The sequence below is a fragment of the Dermacentor silvarum genome, chromosome 1, assembly GCF_013339745.2.
Source record: "Dermacentor silvarum isolate Dsil-2018 chromosome 1, BIME_Dsil_1.4, whole genome shotgun sequence".
Lineage (NCBI taxonomy): Eukaryota > Metazoa > Arthropoda > Arachnida > Ixodida > Ixodidae > Dermacentor > Dermacentor silvarum.
The window spans coordinates 183,400,075-183,422,776 of record NC_051154.1 but is presented as its reverse complement, the minus strand read 5'-3'; the positions used below and the strand labels follow the sequence as shown (position 1 = coordinate 183,422,776).

At 44.2% G+C, this 22,702-nt stretch overlaps 2 protein-coding genes across 6 annotated transcripts in view; one reads left to right on the top strand and one right to left on the bottom strand.

Annotated features, from left to right (window-relative positions):
* LOC119436507 (serine/threonine-protein kinase 31-like) overlaps positions 1 to 520 on the bottom strand; it is a 222,350-nt gene extending 221,830 nt beyond the window's left edge. For 4 of the 5 annotated variants that reach the window (XM_049658154.1, XM_049658156.1, XM_049658157.1 and 1 more), the window contains exons 1-2: positions 288 to 518; positions 27 to 105 (exon numbers count right to left, since the gene is read on the bottom strand). In XM_049658154.1, the coding sequence (XP_049514111.1) occupies positions 27 to 105; positions 288 to 354 (146 nt within the window). In that variant the 5' untranslated portion in view covers positions 355 to 518. Of the gene's footprint in view, positions 1 to 26; positions 106 to 287 lie in introns of all 5 variants that reach the window. The other variant, XM_049658155.1, reaches the window with a different exon arrangement.
* Positions 521 to 711: 191 nt separating this feature from the next.
* The window catches only part of LOC119436505 (stomatin-like protein 1), a 62,127-nt gene continuing 40,136 nt past the window's right edge, over positions 712 to 22,702 (top strand). The window contains exons 1-5 of the mRNA XM_049658234.1: positions 712 to 987; positions 1,104 to 1,213; positions 1,282 to 1,348; positions 13,834 to 13,916; positions 13,970 to 14,173. Of these exons, the coding sequence (XP_049514191.1) occupies positions 795 to 987; positions 1,104 to 1,213; positions 1,282 to 1,348; positions 13,834 to 13,916; positions 13,970 to 14,173 (657 nt within the window). The 5' untranslated portion in view covers positions 712 to 794. The remainder of the gene's footprint in view (positions 988 to 1,103; positions 1,214 to 1,281; positions 1,349 to 13,833; positions 13,917 to 13,969; positions 14,174 to 22,702) is intronic.

The window sequence follows — 22,702 nt, the reverse complement described above, 5'->3', positions numbered from 1 at the left end:
AATGAACGTGTTCCGTCATAACTTACGCTACTTTGCGTCCATCATGCGAGTTCCTTAAGCGAATAGAGCTGACTTCTCCAACTTCGGTGAAGAGAGGTGTAAGTGCTCGCTGAAAAAACAAGAAAGAAAAAATAAGTCTATGTTAGGTCATCACAAAACTTACAAAGATTTATATAGCCAATCTCCAGGGGCATGCAAGAGACACTTCGTCATTAGAAAGCAAGCCTGCCAAGCATGAGTCGAGTGCTGCGTTCGAGTAGCGCTGGCCGCACTGGTTCCCCCAATACTTGCCTCTGTAACGTTCGATGGCAAATTGCCGACGAATACCTCGTACACAGGCTTCTTGTGTGCCATATCTTACAAAAAAAAAAATAGAAATGTACCTAAAGGAAAGAGGAAACGAGTCCCCAGAGTTACAGCTCACTTTACCAGCGTCCCCACAAAAAAGAACCAACCGCGCTTCGCGCCAACAAAGCCTGCGCAAATCGCTTACTCCTCGAGCGCCGCCACTAAATTAAAACCGGAGTTTACTGCAAAATAATATATTATGTGGTTGGAACAACTATAATGACGTTCACTACTAAAATAAAAACTGCATAAAACTTATCGATTAGTTGAACTTGTGCATTATGTGAAATTGTCTGACTCGCTGACAAGAGCGAAACTAGCCGCGATCAGCTGGGTGTGCGAGCCATATAGAGTGCGAGCCACTGTACTGGCAGCCTAAAAAAGTGAAGTTTTCGTAGTGGCATTAGTGGCATGTTAGGGCCCAGGGGCAACCATTTCTTTCCTCCATGGGGGCTAGGGCAACGATGAACGATAAATTTTCTCCCTACAGAGATAGCTATGACACACCTGACTTCGTATTTGATTACACCTCAGCGTTTGATTATTCTTCTATTCACCACATGACGGCACTGAAGAAACCCGAGAAATACATGACAATATTTAACTACAACAAACGCCAGGTTGTTGTAGACTTGTCAGGTGAACTCCACTTTTCTGGTTGCTAATTTGTATGTTCAATCAAGTTAAAACTCTCTTTAACGACTAAGGTGAGTGTTGTGTGAACTGCTTGACTTAACAGATACGAACTGTTTCAGATTGCGAGCCAGAACCGTGGCAGTCGACTATTATTAGAACGATCGTGACGTTCTTCTGCTATCTCTTCCTCGTTTTCACATTTCCCGTGACGTGCTGGGTCTGCATAAAGGTATATTTTTAGCCGAGTATCTTGCCCTCCTCGGTTTGTTTACAAGCTGTCGCCGTTATGTCACGCAGAGAGTGCCGTCCCTGGAAAGGATCGCCGTCTTTCGCCTGGGGAAACTGCAGCCAGTTCAGGGTCCAGGTAACACTAGCACAAACGCTTGTATTGATAGGGACATGCATACACAAAACTAGCATTTTGCTGTAAACGTTCTTGAAGTTTTTACTTTTGTCATTCATTGACCAGAACTCTGTGTGAAAATTCGTCATAATCCATCACTGTGCGTGTCGTCATGCCGTCTGCACTACCAGTGCGTTTTCAGTATTTGACGGGTTGCTGCGATGTTTGCATTGAAATGCACATGTCCTGCCGTTCTCAAGATCTCTGAAGACTAGGTAGTACTTCAGAAATTCTATACAGGGCCATAAGCAGGAAATAAAACAAGCATCAAAGTGTGGGAAGATGATTGTAGTTCTGCATGTTTATCCTTTAGGCGCGAATGTGACACATCCCAGCATGGAGGTGCACACATGGGAGCCGGCATTCCTATGTGCTGTGTTCTGAAGGCAATCGGCACCATGCTAGTGAAAGTAGAAGACGACGACAGTAGGTTTTTTGAAACTCACACTCACTCCTCCATAGCTCTGACTGACTAAGCTTAAAGGGGATTTTCTGTGAAGCTGTGGTAAGTGGTAGCAGGCAAACACCATTGTAATTCTTGGGAGGGAAAAGCTTCTCTTACTATCCTGAAATTTCACAGCCAGAATGAAAGCTTGAGCTCGCATCTTTATTGGCATGCAGAAATGACAGTCCATCTCTACTGTCGGTCTCCTATGGGTACTCGGGAGACTTCACTCAAGGAAAGAGCCATATGTTGTGCCTAGTACTTTGTTTGCTGGCATCTACTCATCCACCTCCTTTTAGCGTGATGCTAGCTAGCTGATACCAGGGTAATGAAGCTAAGTAAGTCAAAGTCATCCAACAGCGCTGATAGCACTTAATGTTAAATGTCATGAGTACCTTGCTCCCAATTGGCTTAACCCTTTAATGATGGCACATATAAATACCCCCCAAAAAATGTTTGTTTGCTATCTAAATGTGCAAAACACATTTGTAATTTGTACAGGCAGCTCTCATTATATGTGAAATATGGGTGTACATTTTATTTGCTCTACATAATGTCTGTGATTACATTGCAGCCAGATATGTTGCACTGTCTCCTCTGACCATTCTTTAAAAAAAAAATGAGGCATGTGTGCAACTAGAGTGTACTAGAATATGGTCGAGTGGGACGAGCGGCTGGGGCGGCGCATGCTTTGCAGTGAGGCGCCCGACGTGGAAAAATACTGGGGCGGCGCTGCGGTCGAAGTGGATTGGGCCGCATCAAGGTCGCGCCGTTGGAAACTGCTGGCGATACTGCTCGGCAGGGTCATTCGTACTACTTCGCGCGCTGGTATTTGCGTTCAAACCGATCAAATGGGGCTCATAATTGCATATGACATGTATTTATGCCTTAAAAATAAATTTCTTTCCTTTCTCTTCTTCGTTTATTTTTTATTATTTTCTAATGCCGCTCGGTGATTGCGCGTGCATTGCGGCCGCAGTGTCGGCTTTCATTTTACTATGTTATTGTACGGTTCCCTTTGGAGAACAAATATTTTTCTCGTTCTTCAAGCAGCATGTATCTCTCGTGTGTATTGTTCCGCATATAGTTTTCCATCAGTAGGTCTTGCGAAACGCAGACGAAGCAACATATGTAACCTTCCTACTTGTCGCTTCAAACAAGTAAAGCATATCTGCCCAATCCGGGGCCTTGTACTTAGATTTACGGGAAGCATTGGTATAGATTAAAAAAAAAGTAAACTGCAGTGCAACATTCCATTCAAGTTTCTGCCTTTCTCGCGTAGCAGAATTCGGAGTAATTGGTACGGGGTCATTTATTGCAGTCGGTCCTCAAGCACCGAAAACGCTTTTAGTTAGCCATTCTATATGCTAATCTTTGGCCGTAAGCCGTACGTGGAATTTTTTTTCCAGTCAATACATCAAAAAAAGGAAAAAAAAAAGAAAGAAAGCCCGCGCGGGTAGCCTAATTAGTGCTGATATCGTGGATATGGCGTTGCGCTGCTAATTCTGGAGCTCGCGGGTTTAATCCAGGTCGCGGAATTCGATAGGAACGAAATGGAAGAAGACTCGTGTACTTCTATTCAGGTGCGCGTTAAAGAACCCCAGGTGGCAAAAACTAAACCGAGTGCCTCATAATCATATCGTGGTTTTGCCACGTAAAACTCAAGAATTTGCTTATATTAAAAAAAAGAAAAAGTAAAAAGCATGTGGCTGCGTTCTTCGGCTTTTCTCTAGAGGTTTAAACAAAATAGTTGTAAATTATTCTCGAGTCTGATTTCTGAGGAAAACATGTTACGCTTATCCTGTATTTCATGCATAAATGTAATGCCGTTCCCAAATGTATGACCGCTCAACTCTGCAGCTTGTATATTATAAACGGCTGCGTTCAGTTATCCGGTGCACTATCATAACGACCATAATGAAACCATTAAAGAAACGGCATGTCTCAAATCCACGTAGAGATATGTACAGATCTGTTGCGTTCGTTGAAGAAGATGAAGTGCGGTACCACATGGGGCACTCAGTTTTAATGGGTTGCAAACATGGTGAGACTGTCAAAAATTCTTGTCTGAATCAAGTTAGCAGATTTACAGTCTGCCCCAAAACGGGGCGTTTATATCGAATGAGAGCGAGGAACTTTTTAAGCAGGACTTATTAACACCCGTCCGTTAATTCTCTCAGGAACTGCGCCTCTGCGCAACAGCCACGACTCTCCGGCAGCAAAATCATTCGGAATAACAGTCCTGCACTTGCATGCAGTCACTCACCTTCTAGATTTCAATAGTGCCGTTATGCGTTACATTCCAATGGTAATGACTATTTGGCGTCGTACAGTATATTAATAACTCACACACTATATATATATATATATCAGATGGTTTTGCCTGCTGTCACTATTATTTCTGCGAATGAGAGTTTTATTTCCAGTATTCACTAATAAGTGTGTTTGTTACTGCAAACACGCGCACTTATTCCGGTCGGGAGTTCTCACTTTTTCGATTATTGCATTTTGAATATTCGTTATTTTTTCCCTTACATATATATATCGTAAAAATATATGTCTATGTACCCTTTGATTTAATTATACCTAGAAATACATTGGTCATTCTTCGCGCCACGCAGTTAATAAACCTGGTTTATTTCACTCTAATATTGTTTTCTTCGATCACTGTCCCTGATCCATATCCACCAACAAGAAGCGCGTGTAAAATGAGACGATATCAATACTAAAATTTTCTTACGTAGCCTTCATGGTGCGGAGATACCAGTTACTTTTAGAGGACAGTGGTAAAAACAGCAGTTCACCGGGCTAAAACTACATTTGGTACCGGCCATCAAGAGTCATGGGCGCACCGAAGCAACTGAACCATTAAAAATGTCCTGCACAGAGGTTCTGTGATAAAAACTGGGCGTCCGCCAGCGTCCGCGTAGCGAACGCGCGCTCGCTAGCAGACGACGCGCTTGACATCGACAGCAAAATTGAAGACGTCGCGTTGTATAATCTATGCCTCAAATATATATGTTTGGCAAAATGGTGTAAACATAAAGTTTCAGTTGAAATAAAGCGCTATTTTAAGAGCGTACTATGCGCAATTGGCCTCGACACCCACAGCGAAAGTACATTGAATATCGCGGAGCGCGTCTCCGCCCCAATCCAGTTCGCTCGCAGCGCCCTCGCACTATTTTTCCACATGCGGCGCCTCAGCGGCAGAGCGCCGTTCGGCCCACTCGACCATTGTCTAGTACACTCTAGTGCAACTTCAGTCTTCCTCCTCATTTGTTCTTGTTCTGAACCAACACATGGCGCTTGCTACATGTCATTCAGTGCTGGCCGAAGATATTTACCAAGAAAATTCATACTCAGTACTGAAACTCGGCAACAAAAAAGCTTTTTTCTTGTATGTTACCTGTAGTCAACACTCATCCACAAGTTTTCTTTCAACCATTTTTTTTTTCCAACCAACCTTTAAGTGCATGAGAAACAGTGCTTAAGTAAGTGTAAAGTCAATGAAATGTGTGTAAGGAATCTGGATTTAAATTTTCAGAATCAAAAAATTCGTAAAATTGTCTTTGAGTGTCCTTTCAATGACCTTACTGAAAAAAACAAGACCAATGGTTTCGCAGAGAAGCAAAGGGATGCACTTGCAAAAAACCATCCCTCGTTGTCAAGCTTACTGTGTAAAGGCAAATGTGAAAGGTAAAACACAAGGCATTCTGAACAATCTCTGTCGTATAGTAGCGTTAGAGTCACGCCGCTGTACTTACTCTGCATTAGATGCCTATCAGGTGTGAAGGAATGCAGAGAAATACGAGCAGTAGGGAGCACAGTGTGGGATGTGTGCGCTCGTTGTTTCTGATCACTGTGACTAGCATCAGCTACATGACACACAAAGTGCTGTGTAATACAAGTTTTTTTCTTCAACATTGAGTTAGTACTCTGAGCAATTGTAGATTTAGGCACGCTGGTGATGAATGCACATAACCAAAAGCAACAAAGAGAAATGATGAAGTGCTGAGCATCAAATGATCATCAAGTGCTATTTCCTTCTTTTTTTTTCCATGTGTAAAAAGATCATATCCATCATTTTTCATACTCAGCATACAGTTTTTACACAAACTAGAACATTATAACTTCAATGCACTGATATTCCTATTAAAGCTGTTTAGAGCCAGACTGATCTTCCTTTTTGAAAGTATCTTGATATGCTGTAATAATTTTTATTTGTTAGTCCCTGAAATGTACTATCAGCGTCAAATGAAACGCGAACAGCGGATCGCCTAACGGAAGGTATAGCACGCGCTGCCCAGTCATCACCATTGACAGGCGTGAACATCCGGTTTGACCACACTGCGCGATGATGCTCCCCCCTTTCATTGCTTTTTGGCTATCCTTTATTTCAAAGCGATAACCGAAAATCAAAGAAAACAGGAGCTAAAATATCACAGCATATGGCAAATATCGCCGAGCGTGGTGAAACCTTGCGTTCTATCGGCGTCAAATGAAACTCGAACAGCGGTGCATGTGGAACAGGTTGCACAGTCATCATTACTGCACCGTCATCTTTTGTCACTTTCAAATAAAAGACAACCAGAACAGAATCGAAAATATTGCTGTATAGGGGGAACATCATCACGCAGTGCAGTTAAACCGGATGTGCGCTCCTGTCAATGGTGACGACTAGACGGCACGCACTATTCTCACCGCACCAGCCATCAACTTCAAGTAGCGCGCCCACGTGCTCGGACAACCACCTTCACTGCCTCTTTTTTCTTCTGAACCGCAACAGACTGGAATGGCCTTCCCCCGAACATCGCTACTACCGCCTGCCCATCTTAGTTTATAGAACTTGTCAGAGACCATTTTTGTTAAATGATTATTTACCTCGATGTTTGTGCGATTTTATAAAAACCCACCCCTTATGTAATGCCCCTACGGGGCACTTTTAAGGTAATAAACTGAACTGAACTATACCTTCCATTTGGTGATCCGCTGTTCGCGTTTCATTTGACGCCGATAGTACACAGTACTGCACTCTTTCCAAAGTTTGTGTACCTTGTGTCAGCGCATCATCACTCTCTCTGGCCCAAACTATGTCATGAAAGGGTGATGAACTGAACTGCAACCCTTTGCATTAGGACACCTGCATAGTCATTGACAAGCCAAGAATGCAGGAGAGGCTCTTCGCACAAAAGCATGCTGTTTTTTCTCTCTGTTCCTCTGTACTTCTCCGAATAGCCTCAAAGAGGTGCTTCTTAACCATGAACACACAAAAGCCATGCACCGCACATATGAACAGCTAAGTTTGGTAGTTGTGTCATTGTGTTGCTTCTGTCGTCACACACATGCACGCTCTCTTCTGTGGCGTTTCCAAACTTACTCTTGAGACAAAGGAATGACAACACAGTAGCGCAGACAATCACAAAGGCATTTATTGCACCTTACACCACTGCCAGCTAGCCGAATTACTACCAATAGAACATACCAATGGGTTCATCCCAATGAATCGAGGAAGTCCGACTCACCGCGACAGGATATTGAGCGAGTATGTCCACCCCCATGCTAGTCACTAACGCTTGATCGTTAGCCTGTACAGTTACACGAACAGTGCCGCATTCAAACGATGGAGTTCGTCCATCCCAGTGCCCCGCTCAAATAAGACATTCCCACAGAGCGTGCCGACAGGCGCGCGACAAGTCCACACGTCCTGCCAACCCCAAATCGAAGAGCAAGCAGCTACTCACTTTTGCGCCCGAGTAACCCTGCCATTAGATTTCGTTAACGGTGCAACACTTGCGCCATCCGTCCTACTATTCTGCAACTGCATGGACCGCCGCCGGTGCTTAGCTACGCAGAGAAACCGGATTACAGGGGATGCATGAGAGTCGGTTGTCCCCACATGTCACACAAAACTAATCTATTTACAACAACACTTTAGTCCTCATGGTAACACATTGCGGAACTCCAAGCATTGCTGGGGCCGTATTCTGTACCAGTTCGCTCTCACAAACGCCATTGGCTGGTGCTTCACTGTCGTCATCCCTGGTGGGCATGATTACAAATCATGTTGTTGTCACACAGGTTGTCGATCGTCTTGAAAGCAAACCCGTCGTCTGCAACAAGCGGAACCGCAGAGAAGTGGTTCACTCTAGGGTCGCACACGGTTGCAAGCTTGTCTAGCGCTGGCCGGCATGCCTAGAGAGACGCCAATGACGGCTCTCTCTTTGGTTGTGTTGCTGGCGAGCGTTGGCAAAAGACGACGACGTGACGGGATGCAATGGTGCGACACTTTCAACATGAGCAAAGGAGGGTTCCGAAGGCATTTTAGGCTCTCGAAAAACACAGTGCGTTGGATTTGTGACGAGCTAGAATATCTCGGACCACAAGATTTAGTAGGATTGACACTGCGACGGAAGTGCTGTGCACACTGCATTTTTTTGCTACGAGTAGTTTTCATCAGTGCGTCTGGAATGTAGAAGCTATTGGGTTGTCACAACCGTCTGCCAGTCACATCATTACCACCGTCACTAGGGCCATTATGGTTGACGGAAAAGTGTGGGTGAGATTTCCCTCCACGGTGCAGGAGAAAGCCGTAGTCATGGAACGCTTCATTGACCGCGGCAAGATTGTCGAAGTTGTGGGATGTGTGGACAGAACTCTTCATCGCAATCGTCTTCATCGCAAGCTCAGCCCTGGTGAAACGGAATCCTATTAGAGCCACGGCCTACACCCAAAGAACCGCCTTGATTCCTTTACATGTGGGCACCACCTAGCAACAAAACGAGCAATACAGATAAAATTAAACCACCATATGTCGCATAGGAAGCTAAGCGTAGCATAGGAAAACGTAGCAAATGAAATGTGTATTTTATACTCACCGATATTTTTTATCAAACTAGCAACGTCTTTCAATTACTATATCGTCCCCAAAGTACAAACGAAAGCTATGACACTAGCTCCCTCCAGAACCCCGATCGTTGGTTATTGGTCTCCCTCACTCACGCCACGATGTTCCACTCTTTCTCCAAGCAACGTAACAGCCAGAGCGAACAGGTTCTAAAGCGAACCGTTGTAGAAAACGGCCACTGGATAGCCAGCTACCTGCAAAGGCTTCACATAGCATCGATTCCAACATTTAAGGCAAACAAGGCTCCTTGCAGGAAACACACATGCGCATTAATATATGGGAACCTTGAATAGTGACCTCCTGTCTGAAAATGTTTTTGCTAAACTCTGCAGAGCAAGAACAGGCTCATAGAGCAGCCAAGAAAGTGCACCACAGAAGGCCGAGTGGCCCAGTCAATCCCTTTGCTTGCTTCCTTCTCATGAGCGTGTGGCTGTTCTCTCCCTTCCTCCACCAGGCTGAGGATGGTCACGACAAAGCAGCCCCTAGTAATGCAAGGCCAGGGCCATGATGGGAAGAAAGAGTGGTGTTATTGGCGTGTGCATGCGGACATGATCCATTTGAGTGGCATTTGCCTCTGCATTCCTGACCTGTGGCTGCCTCAGATTATATGTCACTACTCTTGAAGGCTTCTCCTTTATATTGCATCTCTTGCCTTCTGCTCGATTTTATGGTCTGGCGTAACCTTACCAACCAGTGTATGTTCTGGTAGCCACTGGCTTTAGTACTGTAAATCATAACCATACTCCAGTTTCATAATGCGTTCAGAATATCCGCAGATCCCTCATAAGGAATAAAGTTTAAAAGAGCAGCATGAATAGAAGTGCAACCAGACAAGGCATAGAGGCAATTAACTCTTTTATAACACTTCCATAGGAAATCACTCAGTTTGGTTAATAGCTTGTTGAACATGTTACCATCATCGGCTTTGGAATTTGATATGCAACGCTATATACAGTATAGACCACTTATAACGTAACCGCTTATAGTACAGGACCGGATATAGTACGGTTTTTTCAGACTCCCGTTGATTTTCCTATAGCACTCCATGTATACGCATACCGCTTACAGTGCAGCCGCGTGAGATGAAATACCGGTTATATAATACGGCTTCCGCGGGCAAATTTCGCTGACAAGGGCGGCAGCGAGCATGCTTTTCAATGAGGTGCACTCACCGATGGGAGAGATCAACGAGGGCGATGCGGAGGGAGAGCATGAGTCCAAGGGCGATAAAATCGTCGCCGCGCCACTGTAGCGGAGAGCAAACACGACTTCCATCACGCGCAAGGCCGTGGGGGGACGGGAGTAAGGGAGGGTTGGCGACGCTGTGCTGTGGCACCAAATGCGTATCTTGCAACCGGGCGCAAGGGCAACTGGCGACGCTATCTCCCACGCAAAAGGAGCAAAGCGGGAAGGACACAGGGGAGTGAGGGAGGCGGGGGGGGGGGGGGGGCGGCTTCTACTCTGCCAACAAATCCGTTCGTGCCTGTGCCGGCTGTCGGTGTTGTTGCGCGCACCGTATCTTGAAAGCGATCTCCACACGGCTCTGACCTTTGTATGCGCTGTGCTTACGCCGCTCAGTTTCCGTTGAAGCGATAGACCGCACGAACCTTGGCTCGCTGCAGCGGCCGCGTTTCCCGACACCCGCGTTTTGACAGTGGTTGTCTGCGGTCATCGAGTCTATTCATGTTTGCTTGTGCACGTTGACACCACGCTTGTTAATTCAGTTAGTAAGCGAATGTGTCAAGATTATGCAGCCGATAAAACTACTATCCCTACTCCTTATAGCTCTCTACTAATTTGCTGTCGCAATTGATGCTTCGCCTTTTGGGCGAAACTGACATTTAAAAAAAAAATTATTACTTTGTCTGCTTCATGCGAAGATCGTGGGTACTTGGACATTAACCTTTCAACGTTCGTAAATTTAAACGGATGCAAAACTCCCAGTCACACGCTTCGATTCTCGGATACGCTCGGCTGCTTGGTCTACATGTTTTGCATACCTGCAGGGCTTGAAAATCCTTGTTTTGGTTATAGTGCGGTACCGCTTATAGTGCAGATATTCACGACTCCGGCGACTTACGTTATAAGCGGTCTACACTGTACTGTATGAATTAAAAATGCGACTTGTATTTTTGGTCATATTTGTCAATATTTTTCACACTACGGGGTCTCAAAATGAAATTATTGACAGTAGTTAACACTTAAATTGGCCTCCAAGAACATGATGTAGAATGTGAATTTTTTTCTTTTTAATTCCTGTACTCCAGTAATTTGCGTCGCGCATGCAATCAGATTACACAAGCTTCGTTGACAAGAGACGACGGATAGAACCATCGATAACATTCCAGTAAGTTGCAATCATGCAGGCGCGTCTTGCGCTGAGCGATAACTTTAAGTTGTTAATGGGTGAAATGCAGTCCCCGAGAAAAGGATAAATAAGTACACGTGTCAATATCAAGTGCTCTTTGATTTTTGCCTGCTTTAGGTCACTTAGCCACTTAGCCTAGCCTAAACTTCTATAAAAGCATTGCTGGTGGTTCAGTTCCTTACTGCTTTAACCTTTTATTGACTAGTGTTGGCTTCAGGCAACAGAGCAGAAAAAAAATGCTTTCTTGCTGCGTTTCGGTATTGAGTACGCAGTTTCTGCCTAAATGTCTTTGGTTAACCATGAATGACAGACAGCAAGTGTGATTTGTTCATTTTAGAGTGGGAAATTGGGACAAGAAAACAGTCTGGCACGCTTTTTTTTTTTTTCCCAGAGGAGACTGAATCATACAAGACCTGCGGCTGCAGTGGTGTCACACACGTGATGTGTAATGGATGAAATGTACACCTATGGTTCACATATAATGAGAGCTGTCCGTGCCAATTTCAAATAAAGCCATAGGTGGCTTGGAGTGAAGCCAACTTCCAGTTTTCTGTCTGGTGTTTCCCCTGTATTGCTGAAAAGATTTCACAAAATATTTATTTTCATTCATTATGCTTATTCTCTATGTGCTTTGCACATTTAGACAAAAAATAAACATTTGTTCCGGCTATTTATATGAGCCCTTATTAAAGGGTTTATATGGCCTGTGCAAATGGCCTTGTTCATTGCTTGAGATACCATTCGCATTAATGGAGGCTTTGGCACTAGTTTGGCACCATATTTGCTCTCGATAGCTTCAGAATTTATGGTAATTACGATAATCAATGCACACTTGCGCAAGTTATCAGTCAGATAAATTTTAAAATACAAACAAAATAAAATTTACCCTCAGTTCAAATTTTCGTGGCTCTAGCTACCACTTTTCACTGTCCCATGACATCATAGGGTGGTGCCAAGAGCAGTAGGGCATTAGCAGAAGTCGGCGCCATGGTTTCCAGCCTGCTCATCTTTTTTTTTATATTAACTCTATGTTTTGATGGCCTTCCTATGGCGTCACTGCTATGGTTACAACAGCTTCCGCGAGGCAGCTGTTGGCACACCATGTGCTCGGCATGTTGATGCATCGTTAAGGAGTATGACTTGGCGCACTTGCTTTCAGAGAAAAGCTGATCAAGCACATTCACTTGAGCTAGAAAAAGGCAGTGGATGTTTGCCGTTGTGACAGCCATTAGACAGTTTTAGTTTAGCGTAATAGTGGGCTTGCGGAAAAGGGGGCTTGTGGAATAGCGGGCATGCAGAATAGCGGGATCGAAATGCGCAGAACGCTAACCGTCCCGTAGTGCTTAATGTATGCACACTATTTCTCGGATTTAACATTACCGTCTTTGCATAGTTTACGTAAAAACATGGCAGCGGTACCAGCTGCCCGCATCAAACTGAATTTGGCCTTGCTTTTGTAGAATTCACTTCATTTGTAGCAAATGACTGTGTAAATGGCTTTTGCTTAGTCTCAGGCTGCTTCGATGACAGAGTATTATGAATAACCTAGCGGATTTTTCTAGATTGCATGTCGTTTAGAAAGCGTCGACGCCTAACAAGAGAAATTTCTTGGATGGCTGTGCCACCTATTGGTAAATCGAGAAATAGGCATGACGACATAAGGCCTCTGAGATTGGGGAATCTCAAAGGCCATGGACGACAGGCTTGTACGGATTTCTCCGCAGATTGGCAGACATGGAAAGTACAAATAAAATCTGTTCCTGGCTGTCATTACACTGCCTCTCGCACCTTTTGAACGTACATGCTAGGCTTGGTGAGTAGATAAAATCGCTTATAGTTAAACAGCATCCCGGCACAGAAACTACACTTTTACACTATACTAAAGCTCACTTCCTGTAAAGTTCATTTGCAGAACGGTAGCGCTATTTCCCTTAACTCCGCTATTACGCTAACCTTGAACTAAAACCGTCTACTGATTCAAAATTCAAAAAGAATGCAGAAGTAAATCCATAAGAAGCTTGCTGCTGCATGATTAGCTATGTATACTTGTATTTATTGAGTGACAGCTTTTCTGCATAGCGTAGGCATCATGTCTGCTAATATCAATCCCGGCAAATTCTAGGTTTTTGTCAGCATGCTCCAACTTAAAGAAGTTAAAAGCATAGATAAAGTATTTCATATACTTCAGACATTTTAGCTGTCAGTACTGTATGGCAAAGTAAATTTTTTTTTCATGCTTTTCTGTGTGCTGCTTTGAATTTTTATACAAAAAGTTTGAAAAACATTTTCAATTATTATTGTGCATTGCTTCCATTTCAAATACTAATGATTAAGCTGCAGTTTGATGTATCACAGTGTGTGTTGTGTATATCTTTTAATAGAATGATAAAACACATCACTGATTGATGAGCATGTTTCTATGTACTTTATAATTCTCTTTAGTGTCTCTTTGAAGATTAACATTGTCTGATAGTTAATTCACTGTGTTTCATTGAACACTATGTGGCTAACTATAATGGCAAGGTAATTCTCAGTTTATTGAATAAATAATGACAGTTCTATTGGAATTGCTGGCTAGGCATGCAAATTCTTTATAAAATGTGAATGCTGCACCTGAAGTGAAGACAACCTTGTCAACAGCAAATGCAAGCATACACTTGAGGGGCAAGAGCTTAATGATAGCGTTGTAACTGTGTTGTCACACCATGCATCCTTTTCTCACAATGCAGGCCTTGTGTTGGTGTTCCCGGTCATTGACTCTTACATGAAAGTTGACCTGAAGCCCAAGGTCTTTGAGGTGCCCGCACGTGAGGTATGATTTGTCAGGGCCAATAGCGTGAATTTTAAGTAGTGTCTTCTGCACAGGTTTTGACTGGTGATGGAGCCATTATCGAGGTGGGAGCCGAGTTGCATTGGCAGGTGGTTCACAGTGTCCGTTACGTCACGCGGGTGAAAGAGGTTGATGCTACAGTGGGAGCACTCTGCCAGCAATGCTTGGCATCTCTGTTGGGCTGCAGCGACCAGGATGACTTAGACCGGCGTCGTGAGGCCATTGAGGCCACACTTCTGGTTTGTGTGCATCTTTAGCTACTTTGCCAAAACAGCACCTGCATGTGAACACTCATTTTAACGTAAATGTTGAAGGGCCATTTGTACATCTCTTGTAGGCCTACATAGCAAGTATAGTGAATGGTCAGGAACTCCTCTGTCATGGTATATTGTTAGGCACAAAGACCACTGAGTTTAAATTCTTTCCGTAGGGGCCCCACCATATTCCTGAGAGCTTTTTATGACGTCAGAAGACCTTATGCATGGTCGTGTCTGTTCATTGTAATGTCATCACCAAATCATCTAGGCAAAGAGATGCAAATGAGGGGTGAAGGAAACACACCTTTCATAATAACAGTGAACAAAATGAGCTTAAAATTTGTTTAACGGTGCACTTTTAATGGGGGAAGCTCATCAGATTAAGCTCTGCTACAGACATGAATGGAGTGTTAGAGTTTTGCTCATTTCTTGCATTCAGCAAAGCCTCTTACAACAGAATGCTTCCTGAGTGGCGTCTTGAAATTTAAATAATGTTTACGCCTGATATAGAATTGTGAGTTGTCATGTACTTGTATAAATTTTGAAGTGAATAGTTTGGAAAGCTTTACCAGAGATATCTTGTAGGATGCTTCAATCTAGTGATTTTAATAATGTAGAGGTCCTTAAAGGGACACTAAAAAGAAACAATTATTCAGTTTAGGCTGATAAAGTATTATTTCAAAATTGTATTTTTGTTGAATTGTCAGTAAGGGTTTGACTACTAGAAGAGAGTGAAGGCCAAACTTTTTTAACGTCATATGAAACTTTACCGATAGTACAGTTAAACCTGGATATAACGAAATTGACAAATTCCCGAAAAACTTCGCTATAAAGAGGATTTCGTTATATCCAGGTTCGGCACGAAAATTCGAAAAAGAAACGCTTACCGTATGTACTATCGCTCAAGATTTACTCCCAATACAATAAAGTTGCGATGAACAAAAAAGTCCCAGCTTCGCCCGAAAGGTGAAGCATCGATTGTGGCAGAAAATTAGCATACAGCTATACGAAGTAAGGATAGTACAGTCAAACCTCGTTAATATGTACACGCTTAATGCATAATTGCGATTTAAGCATAGTCGTGAAGATAACCCCACCCAGCCCCCATTGAACCCCATGTATTGGCTGACCGCTTAAGCTGTAGTCACTCATTGCGCACCAAACGGTTAGTGCGTACTATTTTTCTTGTTCTACACGCACAGGCACAAAATCGGCAAAATCTCATGTGCGCAGACGTTCGATTCTCGAGCTGCGACGCCTGGACCACAGTCGCCAGCGATAGTGAACTTACAACATGGCCACCATGACCTATTTCCTGCTCATACAACTGTTGCCGATTGCCACGCACAAAAAGCATGGCCTTCTAGATAAGTTCCCGATAACGCGGAAAAGCTGCCGTTAGGGGGTGCTAATTCGCTGTCGCCGTCGGAGTAGTAACCGCGCAGAAGCACATTTTATTGCGAAGTGCATTTGTGCTGTCACCGTGGACGTCACTTTGAGGTTCCATGTAAAGTCCACGCACGGCAACATTGTCGCCGCGCACCGTACGCTGTGTGAGTGAAAGCTTGTGGGGGTCAATCTCGCGCACGCGAGGAAGAAGGGGGGAGCGCGCTTCAGCGCTATGCACGGCGGGGGAGGCGAGAAAGGGAGGCGTTTACTTCGGCGGCGGCGTATCTTGAAAGCAATCTGCGATGTAGACAAAGTGTGCGCCGGCGCGGGCTTATCTTCAAAGCGAACTGCAGACAAGGTCAATATCTTGCATTTCTTCGTCGAAGGACTCATCCTTGGAATGTCACACCAGGTACTGGATGTGTGGATGCGTGTCGTTTCACACAAGCACGAGGCGTCGGAAACGAAGAGCGAGCGACACGATGGCATCGTAGCGTCGTATAGTGTCGCCTAGTGTCAGGTTAGTGAAGCGCAGAGACTGGCGTAGTAACCAAAGAGTGGCACTGCCAGCGCGTTGAGAAAAAAAAAATGTTTTTTTCTTTCCTTCGGCAACATCAACAGGGAAAGGAGAATGCCGGCTTGGCGGGCTAGGCCAGCTGCAGCAAGTGGCGGGTCAGGTTTGAATGAAGGGAGTGGGAAAGGTCACGCCCGCGGCGGCAAGATCGCCGGGTCGGGTCGAGGGATGCAGGCCCGCCTTGCGCACACTCGCACGCACACGTGCGCTCGCTCTCGCCTCGCAGTCGCCATGAATTCGAGCGCACCAAGCGCGACGCTGCCACTTCGCATTCTGTCGCGGCGGAAAAGGTGCTTCAGATTGCTGCTCGCGCAAAAATGACAAAATTTGGGGGGAAATCTCTATGTTGTCGGCGGGCAAAATTCGTTATTTCGAGGGAGTCTCCCACTGCCACTTCGTTACATAGGAGTCTCAAATATATGTGCTTCTATGGAGTAACGGCGGGGAATAGAAAGACTTCGTTATATCCAGGAATTTGTTATATGGAGGTTCGTTATAAGCAGGTTTAACTACATCCGGTTGACATCGTGGATTTCTTAGTATTTTCTTATATTTGGACCATGTAGCACAGGTGAAGTTCTCAAAACTTTCCAAGTTCAGTCTTTGGCTCCTTCAGAATGTAGTGCAGTTAAATTTTTTTCGGTAAACAACTAGGCCTGAGCAGGTGAAGTAAAAAATGTATGACGTCACAAGGAGTTGGTGCGAGAACTTAAAGGAGACTTTGCCACCCATCTTGTGTTTTTGTGTTTTTTCTGGCTTACCAAGCCTCTTCACATGGTAAGAGTGGAGTTTTTGGTACTGTAGAAGTGTAATTTACTAATACAGCTCAACTTAGTTTTCTCTTTAGTGTCTCTTAAAGTTTTCATGCCAGAGCACTAGTTACAGTATAGACCACTTATAACGTAACCGTTTATAGTGCAGAACTGGCTACAACGCGGCCTTTTCCGACTCCTGTTTACCCTCCCATAGAACTCCATGTATACGCATACCGCTTAAAGTGCAGCCGCGTCAGACGAAATACCAGTTATAATGCGGCTTCCGCGGGAAAATCTCGCCGGCATGGGCGGCAGCGAGCACGCTTCTCAACAAGGTGCGTGCTCCCAGCCGACGTATGCATTATTCAATGCAATCAAACTCTCGTTCGACTTATTTGGCCGCACATCGGTTAATTCGGACTACTTTCGGAGCTCGGTGAGCGAGGAGCGCTGCAAATGTGCGACGCAAAAGAGCAAGAACGGTGCTAGCGTCCAACCGGAACGAAGCGGCGGAGTCCACATCGCCACAGCCATCAGTTGAAATCGTACGTGAATGACAGCAACGCTGGAACGCTTCGAGCCTATTTGTGTCTTTAAATTAAGCCTGTATTCTTGCATTTACCGCAGCGCATAACACAGCGTTGGCCACGGGCTTTCGTAACTGCGTAGTCGTTATCCACGATCGGGTCGATAGCGGCCGCGTTTTTCTCCGCAGCGGTTGCGGCGAACAGTACAGTTTCGTTTTTACTCGGTACGCGTGTGGGCCGCGTGCCTAAAGAACTGCGTAGTCGCCATCGATGATCGCATAGAAAGCGACCGCGGTTTCGACTGCAGGTGTTGCAGAGAATGGTAGTTAATTCGTCCAGACTCGGTGCATGCTCCGGGCGGGTGCCATCAGCACCGCAACGTCCCCATTCATAATCGTGTCGATTTGCGGACACGGTATTTTCCACAGCTGTTGCGGCAAACAGCAGTTGTTTCGTTTTGACTTGGTGCAAAGCTGTCGAGCTTGAAGAGCACCGGCTACATCGCGATTAAGTTTTCACCAGCTGACTGGCGAAAACGTGATTGCGATGTGCGCGCAAGAGTACAAAGCGTGTCTACATGCTTGATCTACATGTTTTGCATACGTGCAGGGCTTGAAAATCGTTGTTTTGGTTATAGTGCGGTACCGTTTATAGTGTAAATATTCGCGACTCCGGCGACTTACATTATAAGCAGTCTACACTGTATACAGCATCTTTAATGAAGCTTTGCTTCCCTTAGCATATTGACGAGAGCTTCATTGAATTCACTTAGCTTAAACTTTGGTGTATGCGAGAACTTAAGCACTAAAACTGGGAAATTGTTAGCCTTTTTTGTCCACACAACAGCTTTTTGTGTAGTAGTGTATGAATTGTAATTTTTTAAACCCAATCCAATAGCGCTGGGTGTGGAATAAATATAGAGTACTTTTCAAACAGTTTTTGAATAATGCACAGCATTTTTCACCATACGTATTGCTGCATTAGTTTCATTGTGCCGAAACTCTCCATTGACACTCCCAACAAACCACAACTTACTTGATGTTCACGTCGACGGTGTCCCTTTGACGGCATTAATTGATACAGGAGCCCAGGTGTCTATAATGATTGCAAACTTCCGTTGTCAACTGAAGAAGGTTCTCACGCCTGCTACTACACGAGCCGTACGCGTCACCACATAAAGCAATTGCATCTTAGCAACAGCTCAACGTAAGCAAATTTCTGTGATTGCACTGCACGTTACGAAGCATGGTTTATTGAAAGCACAAATGGGAACATTACAAATGAGACAAAGGGGTCACAGGAAGAGGGAGTCTTGAAGTGATCAGCAGTGTAGGCAGTCAAAAGAAGCCTCAGCCTGGAGCCAACATTTCAACAACGGGACTCTCCTGTGTCTGGGCAACACATGTTTTGCTTGACAGTTTTATGTAAATGGAGCAGAACAAGTATGCAGTTTTTTCGCATGCTGAGGGCTCTTCAGAGCATACATAGTCATTCATTTTCAAAATGAAGTTTAGAAAGGCAGTCTTGGGGCAAGTTAGTATCTCTGTGTACCATCGAAACTAAATCAAAATACGCATTCTCTGTTGTGATGGCAGAGCGAATAAGGGAGATTTTTCTCTAGAGGGAATGCTCACGGTACAGCCGAGCCCACTTAAAACGGTACCAGTTTTAACAGTACATCAGATATAAACAAAGCAATTGCAACACCACCAAGTTTTGTGTGTGTTCTATGGCAGAATAAACCATGCTGCGTTATTGGTTATAAAAATTAAATCTGGCAACTGGGCATCTACACTGAAAGGAAAGGGAATTCAAAATCCTGGAGGAAAAAAACGGGGAAAAAAAAATTATGCACGCCGCCAAACCCATTCGTGTGCCATGCGCCTTCGCCTCTCTCCCGTCTCCCTTCTTCCCCTCTGAAACACAAGTCGACAGCGCCAATGCCCGTCAATGCTGTCAACTCGTGTTTCATAGACGTGTGTGACACTGGCAAGAAGGTGCGCAGCAAGCAGACAGGGCGGCAAGTTGCATTTTCTTTTCTCTTTTTTTTTTTTTTTTTTTTTCAGTAGCCAAATTTAATTGTTACACCCAATAATGTGGTATGGGGAACATTGTAGTAGGCACTTTATTTTACCATAGAACGCATAAATGTTCATGGTGCTGCTGTTGCTCATTGTTACATCCCAGTATTATTAAAGCCGGTAGTGTGGTCAAAGGGTCTGATTGTACTTTTTGGCTAATTAAAACATTTTGATGTCGGTGTCCTCTGTTTTTCGTGCAACCCAGTTATAACAATTATCAATTATAACAACAAAATATTCTTGGCTCTTGAATTTTGTTATAAGTGGGTTCATCTGTATACCGGGGTGTTCAAAATTAAGCTTTACGGAGTTTTTAAAAATTCCCTGTAGCAAGTAGCATAATTCTTATCGTTGAGCTGGGTTATTCGAAAAGGCAGACATTAGTAGCACAAGAAATCGAAACACATATTCAACTAATTCACAAAAATTACGTTACGGCACATATTGCCATTTACGAATAGTAGCCGGTGAGTTTGCAAGACACATCCACTTGAAATGAATTTCCAGGATGACACCAGTTTCGAGATATTTATTTCCCGAAGTGTGGGACGAAATACATGGGCGTTCCAGTTACTTTTGTGCTTCAATGTATAAAACAGCATTTTGGTAGAAAAGTAAGTGGAACAACCGTGTACTATTTTTACGGCGAGTTTGATGACGCATATTTCCAAACTGATGTCATTCTAGAAATTTGAAATTCATTCCAAGTGGATGCGCCTGACAAGCTCACCGGCTACAATTCGTAAATTGCAATATGTGTCATAAAGTAATTAACTAAAAGTTAATTAGTGGATTTTTGTTAATTAGTTAAATATGCGTTTTGATTTCTCGTGCTACTAATGTCCGCCTCATCGTAATAACCTCGCCCAGTGATAAGAATTATGCTACCTGCCGCAGGCGATTTCTAAAAATTCCATAAAACTTAAAAATGAACACCCTGTATGGTATCACTCTTATATAATAAGATGTTGCAATGAAGCATATTCAGATTTCATTCATATAGAACATAGAGGTGCAGGATTCATAAGTAGTACCAGACCCTCTGCTGAATGCCATGTCTGAAAAATTTCACTGCGACTGATCACGGTTTAGCCCCAAAAGTCTGGCTGCCTGACTGAAGCAGCATGCTCTATACGTACTCCTCAGGCTTCATGTTCACTACGGCCAGGATAAAATTGTTACAATTTTGCTTCAATCTTACATTTAATTATGTACAGTTGACAATGGAAGCATTTGAAAACTTTTGCAAAAAAATTTTGAATTTCCGAATAGCAGCTAATGTATTTGAGACTGAATCAATTAGTACAACATTCAATTCATTATTCGAAAGTTTTTAATATTTTCACCCCTAAATTTGTGAATCATATCTTGGGTGGGACAACAAGTAACGAACGTTACATTTATACAATGAAGGTTGTTGTACATCACCGGTAATTTCTAAATGTTTCAAAGTGGGGTGGGGGGGGTGTAACCTTTCAAAGTTTGGACACATCCATAAACGACAGGCAACAAAAATTAATTGATCAGTACATGTGCTATACCACTACAGTACCACACATGCGCATTCCTATCACGAAAAAGGTGGATTCCCTCTCCCCTCCTACTTTATGCCAGCTTGAGATAGCACAGTTTTTACTCATAGCCTGCAATCTTCAGTTGAACTAGCAGATAACTGGCAAAGGGGTAATTTGGAATGGTGTCATGTGAGTTGAAGAAGTTGAAGGCTCAAATAACAAGGACAAGTTTCTCATTCCTTTATTTCTGAATGTTCTTTAATGATTCCATTTGAGACACTTGGCAACTTTGCAGCTAGCTAGTATGCCATCAGTGTTAGCAGGCCCGTAGCCAGGAGTATTTTTTTCCCGGTAGGCCACTTGCTGCAGGCAACAGCTATTTTAGTAGAGTACTTAATTTTCAGTAATTATTTTCAGTAGAAAGCAGCGTAAATATATATAAACAAACGAAGGGGAATCGAGGAGCTCAATTTTGGTTATCATAACCACATAAAGCCAACAGACAATGAAGCCTAGGAAAACATCAGGGAAATTAAGTGTCGTTGAAATTGGAACGTAGAAAATAATGAAGAAAAGGGCAAATGAAAGTGGATGAAAAGATAACTTGTCGCCGGCAGGGGAGCCGAACCCGCAACCTCCGCATTACGCGTGTGTTGCACTACCAATTGTGCTAGGGTGACGGCCATCAATTCGTCCACTAACTTGGGTATTTATGTTTACTAGATCTAGCCCTAGGTGTGTTAGCCAGCACCACTCAGAACCATGGTGGGCGGATGTGGAACATCCTTTTTAGCCCGATGGCGTCACATAACATTTATATATATATATATTGTTACGGGGTGTGTAGAAGGCGTTTATTGCAGAAAGCCGTAGGGCAAGTGGGTGCCGATACTACACGTCGTCCTTCTCTTCCTCGCTGCTCTCCTAATGTTGTTGCTGCTGATGCTGCCGCTCCACTACCTTTGACGCACTGTAACATGGCTCCTCTCGCAGACGAAGCCCTCCGGGCGAGTAGTCAGTGGGGCTTTCGTTGAATAAACGGCTTCAGGCGGGCTACATGCGTGATGTCGGTCCTGGATGACCGTCTCCCACTGGAAGTGAGGCGCGCAATTCTATAATTCACCTCGCTGAGACGTTCAAGCACAATAAACGGTCCACCATAGTCAGCGAGCAGTTTTTGACATAGACCGCGTTTACGCACGGGAGTCCATAGCCACACTAGGTCACCCGGTTCGTAAGTGACTTGCCGATGTCGACTATCGTATCGGGATTTGTACTGCTTTTGCGAAGCTAGAGTACGTAATCGAGCGATGCGCCGAGCCTCCTCTGCTCGGCAGAGAGTTTCCGCGATACAAGCGTCGTCGTGACTGCCAAAAGGGAAGATAGTGTCCAAAGTGTACCTCGGCGCACGAGCGTAGAGCAGGAAAAACGGACTGTATCCAGTGGTCTCATGTTGCGCGGTGTTGTATGCGTATGTGACGAACGGCAATACTTCGTCCCAGTTCTTATGGTCCGAGCTTACGTACATGGAAATCATGTTCACAAGTGTTCTGTTCGTGCGTTCTGTCAGCCCATTAGTTTGCGGGTGGTAAGGCGTTGAGTGTCGCAGGTTGGAGGCGCACAAACGTAGAAGTTCTTCAACAACATCAGCTGTGAACTGACGGCCACGGT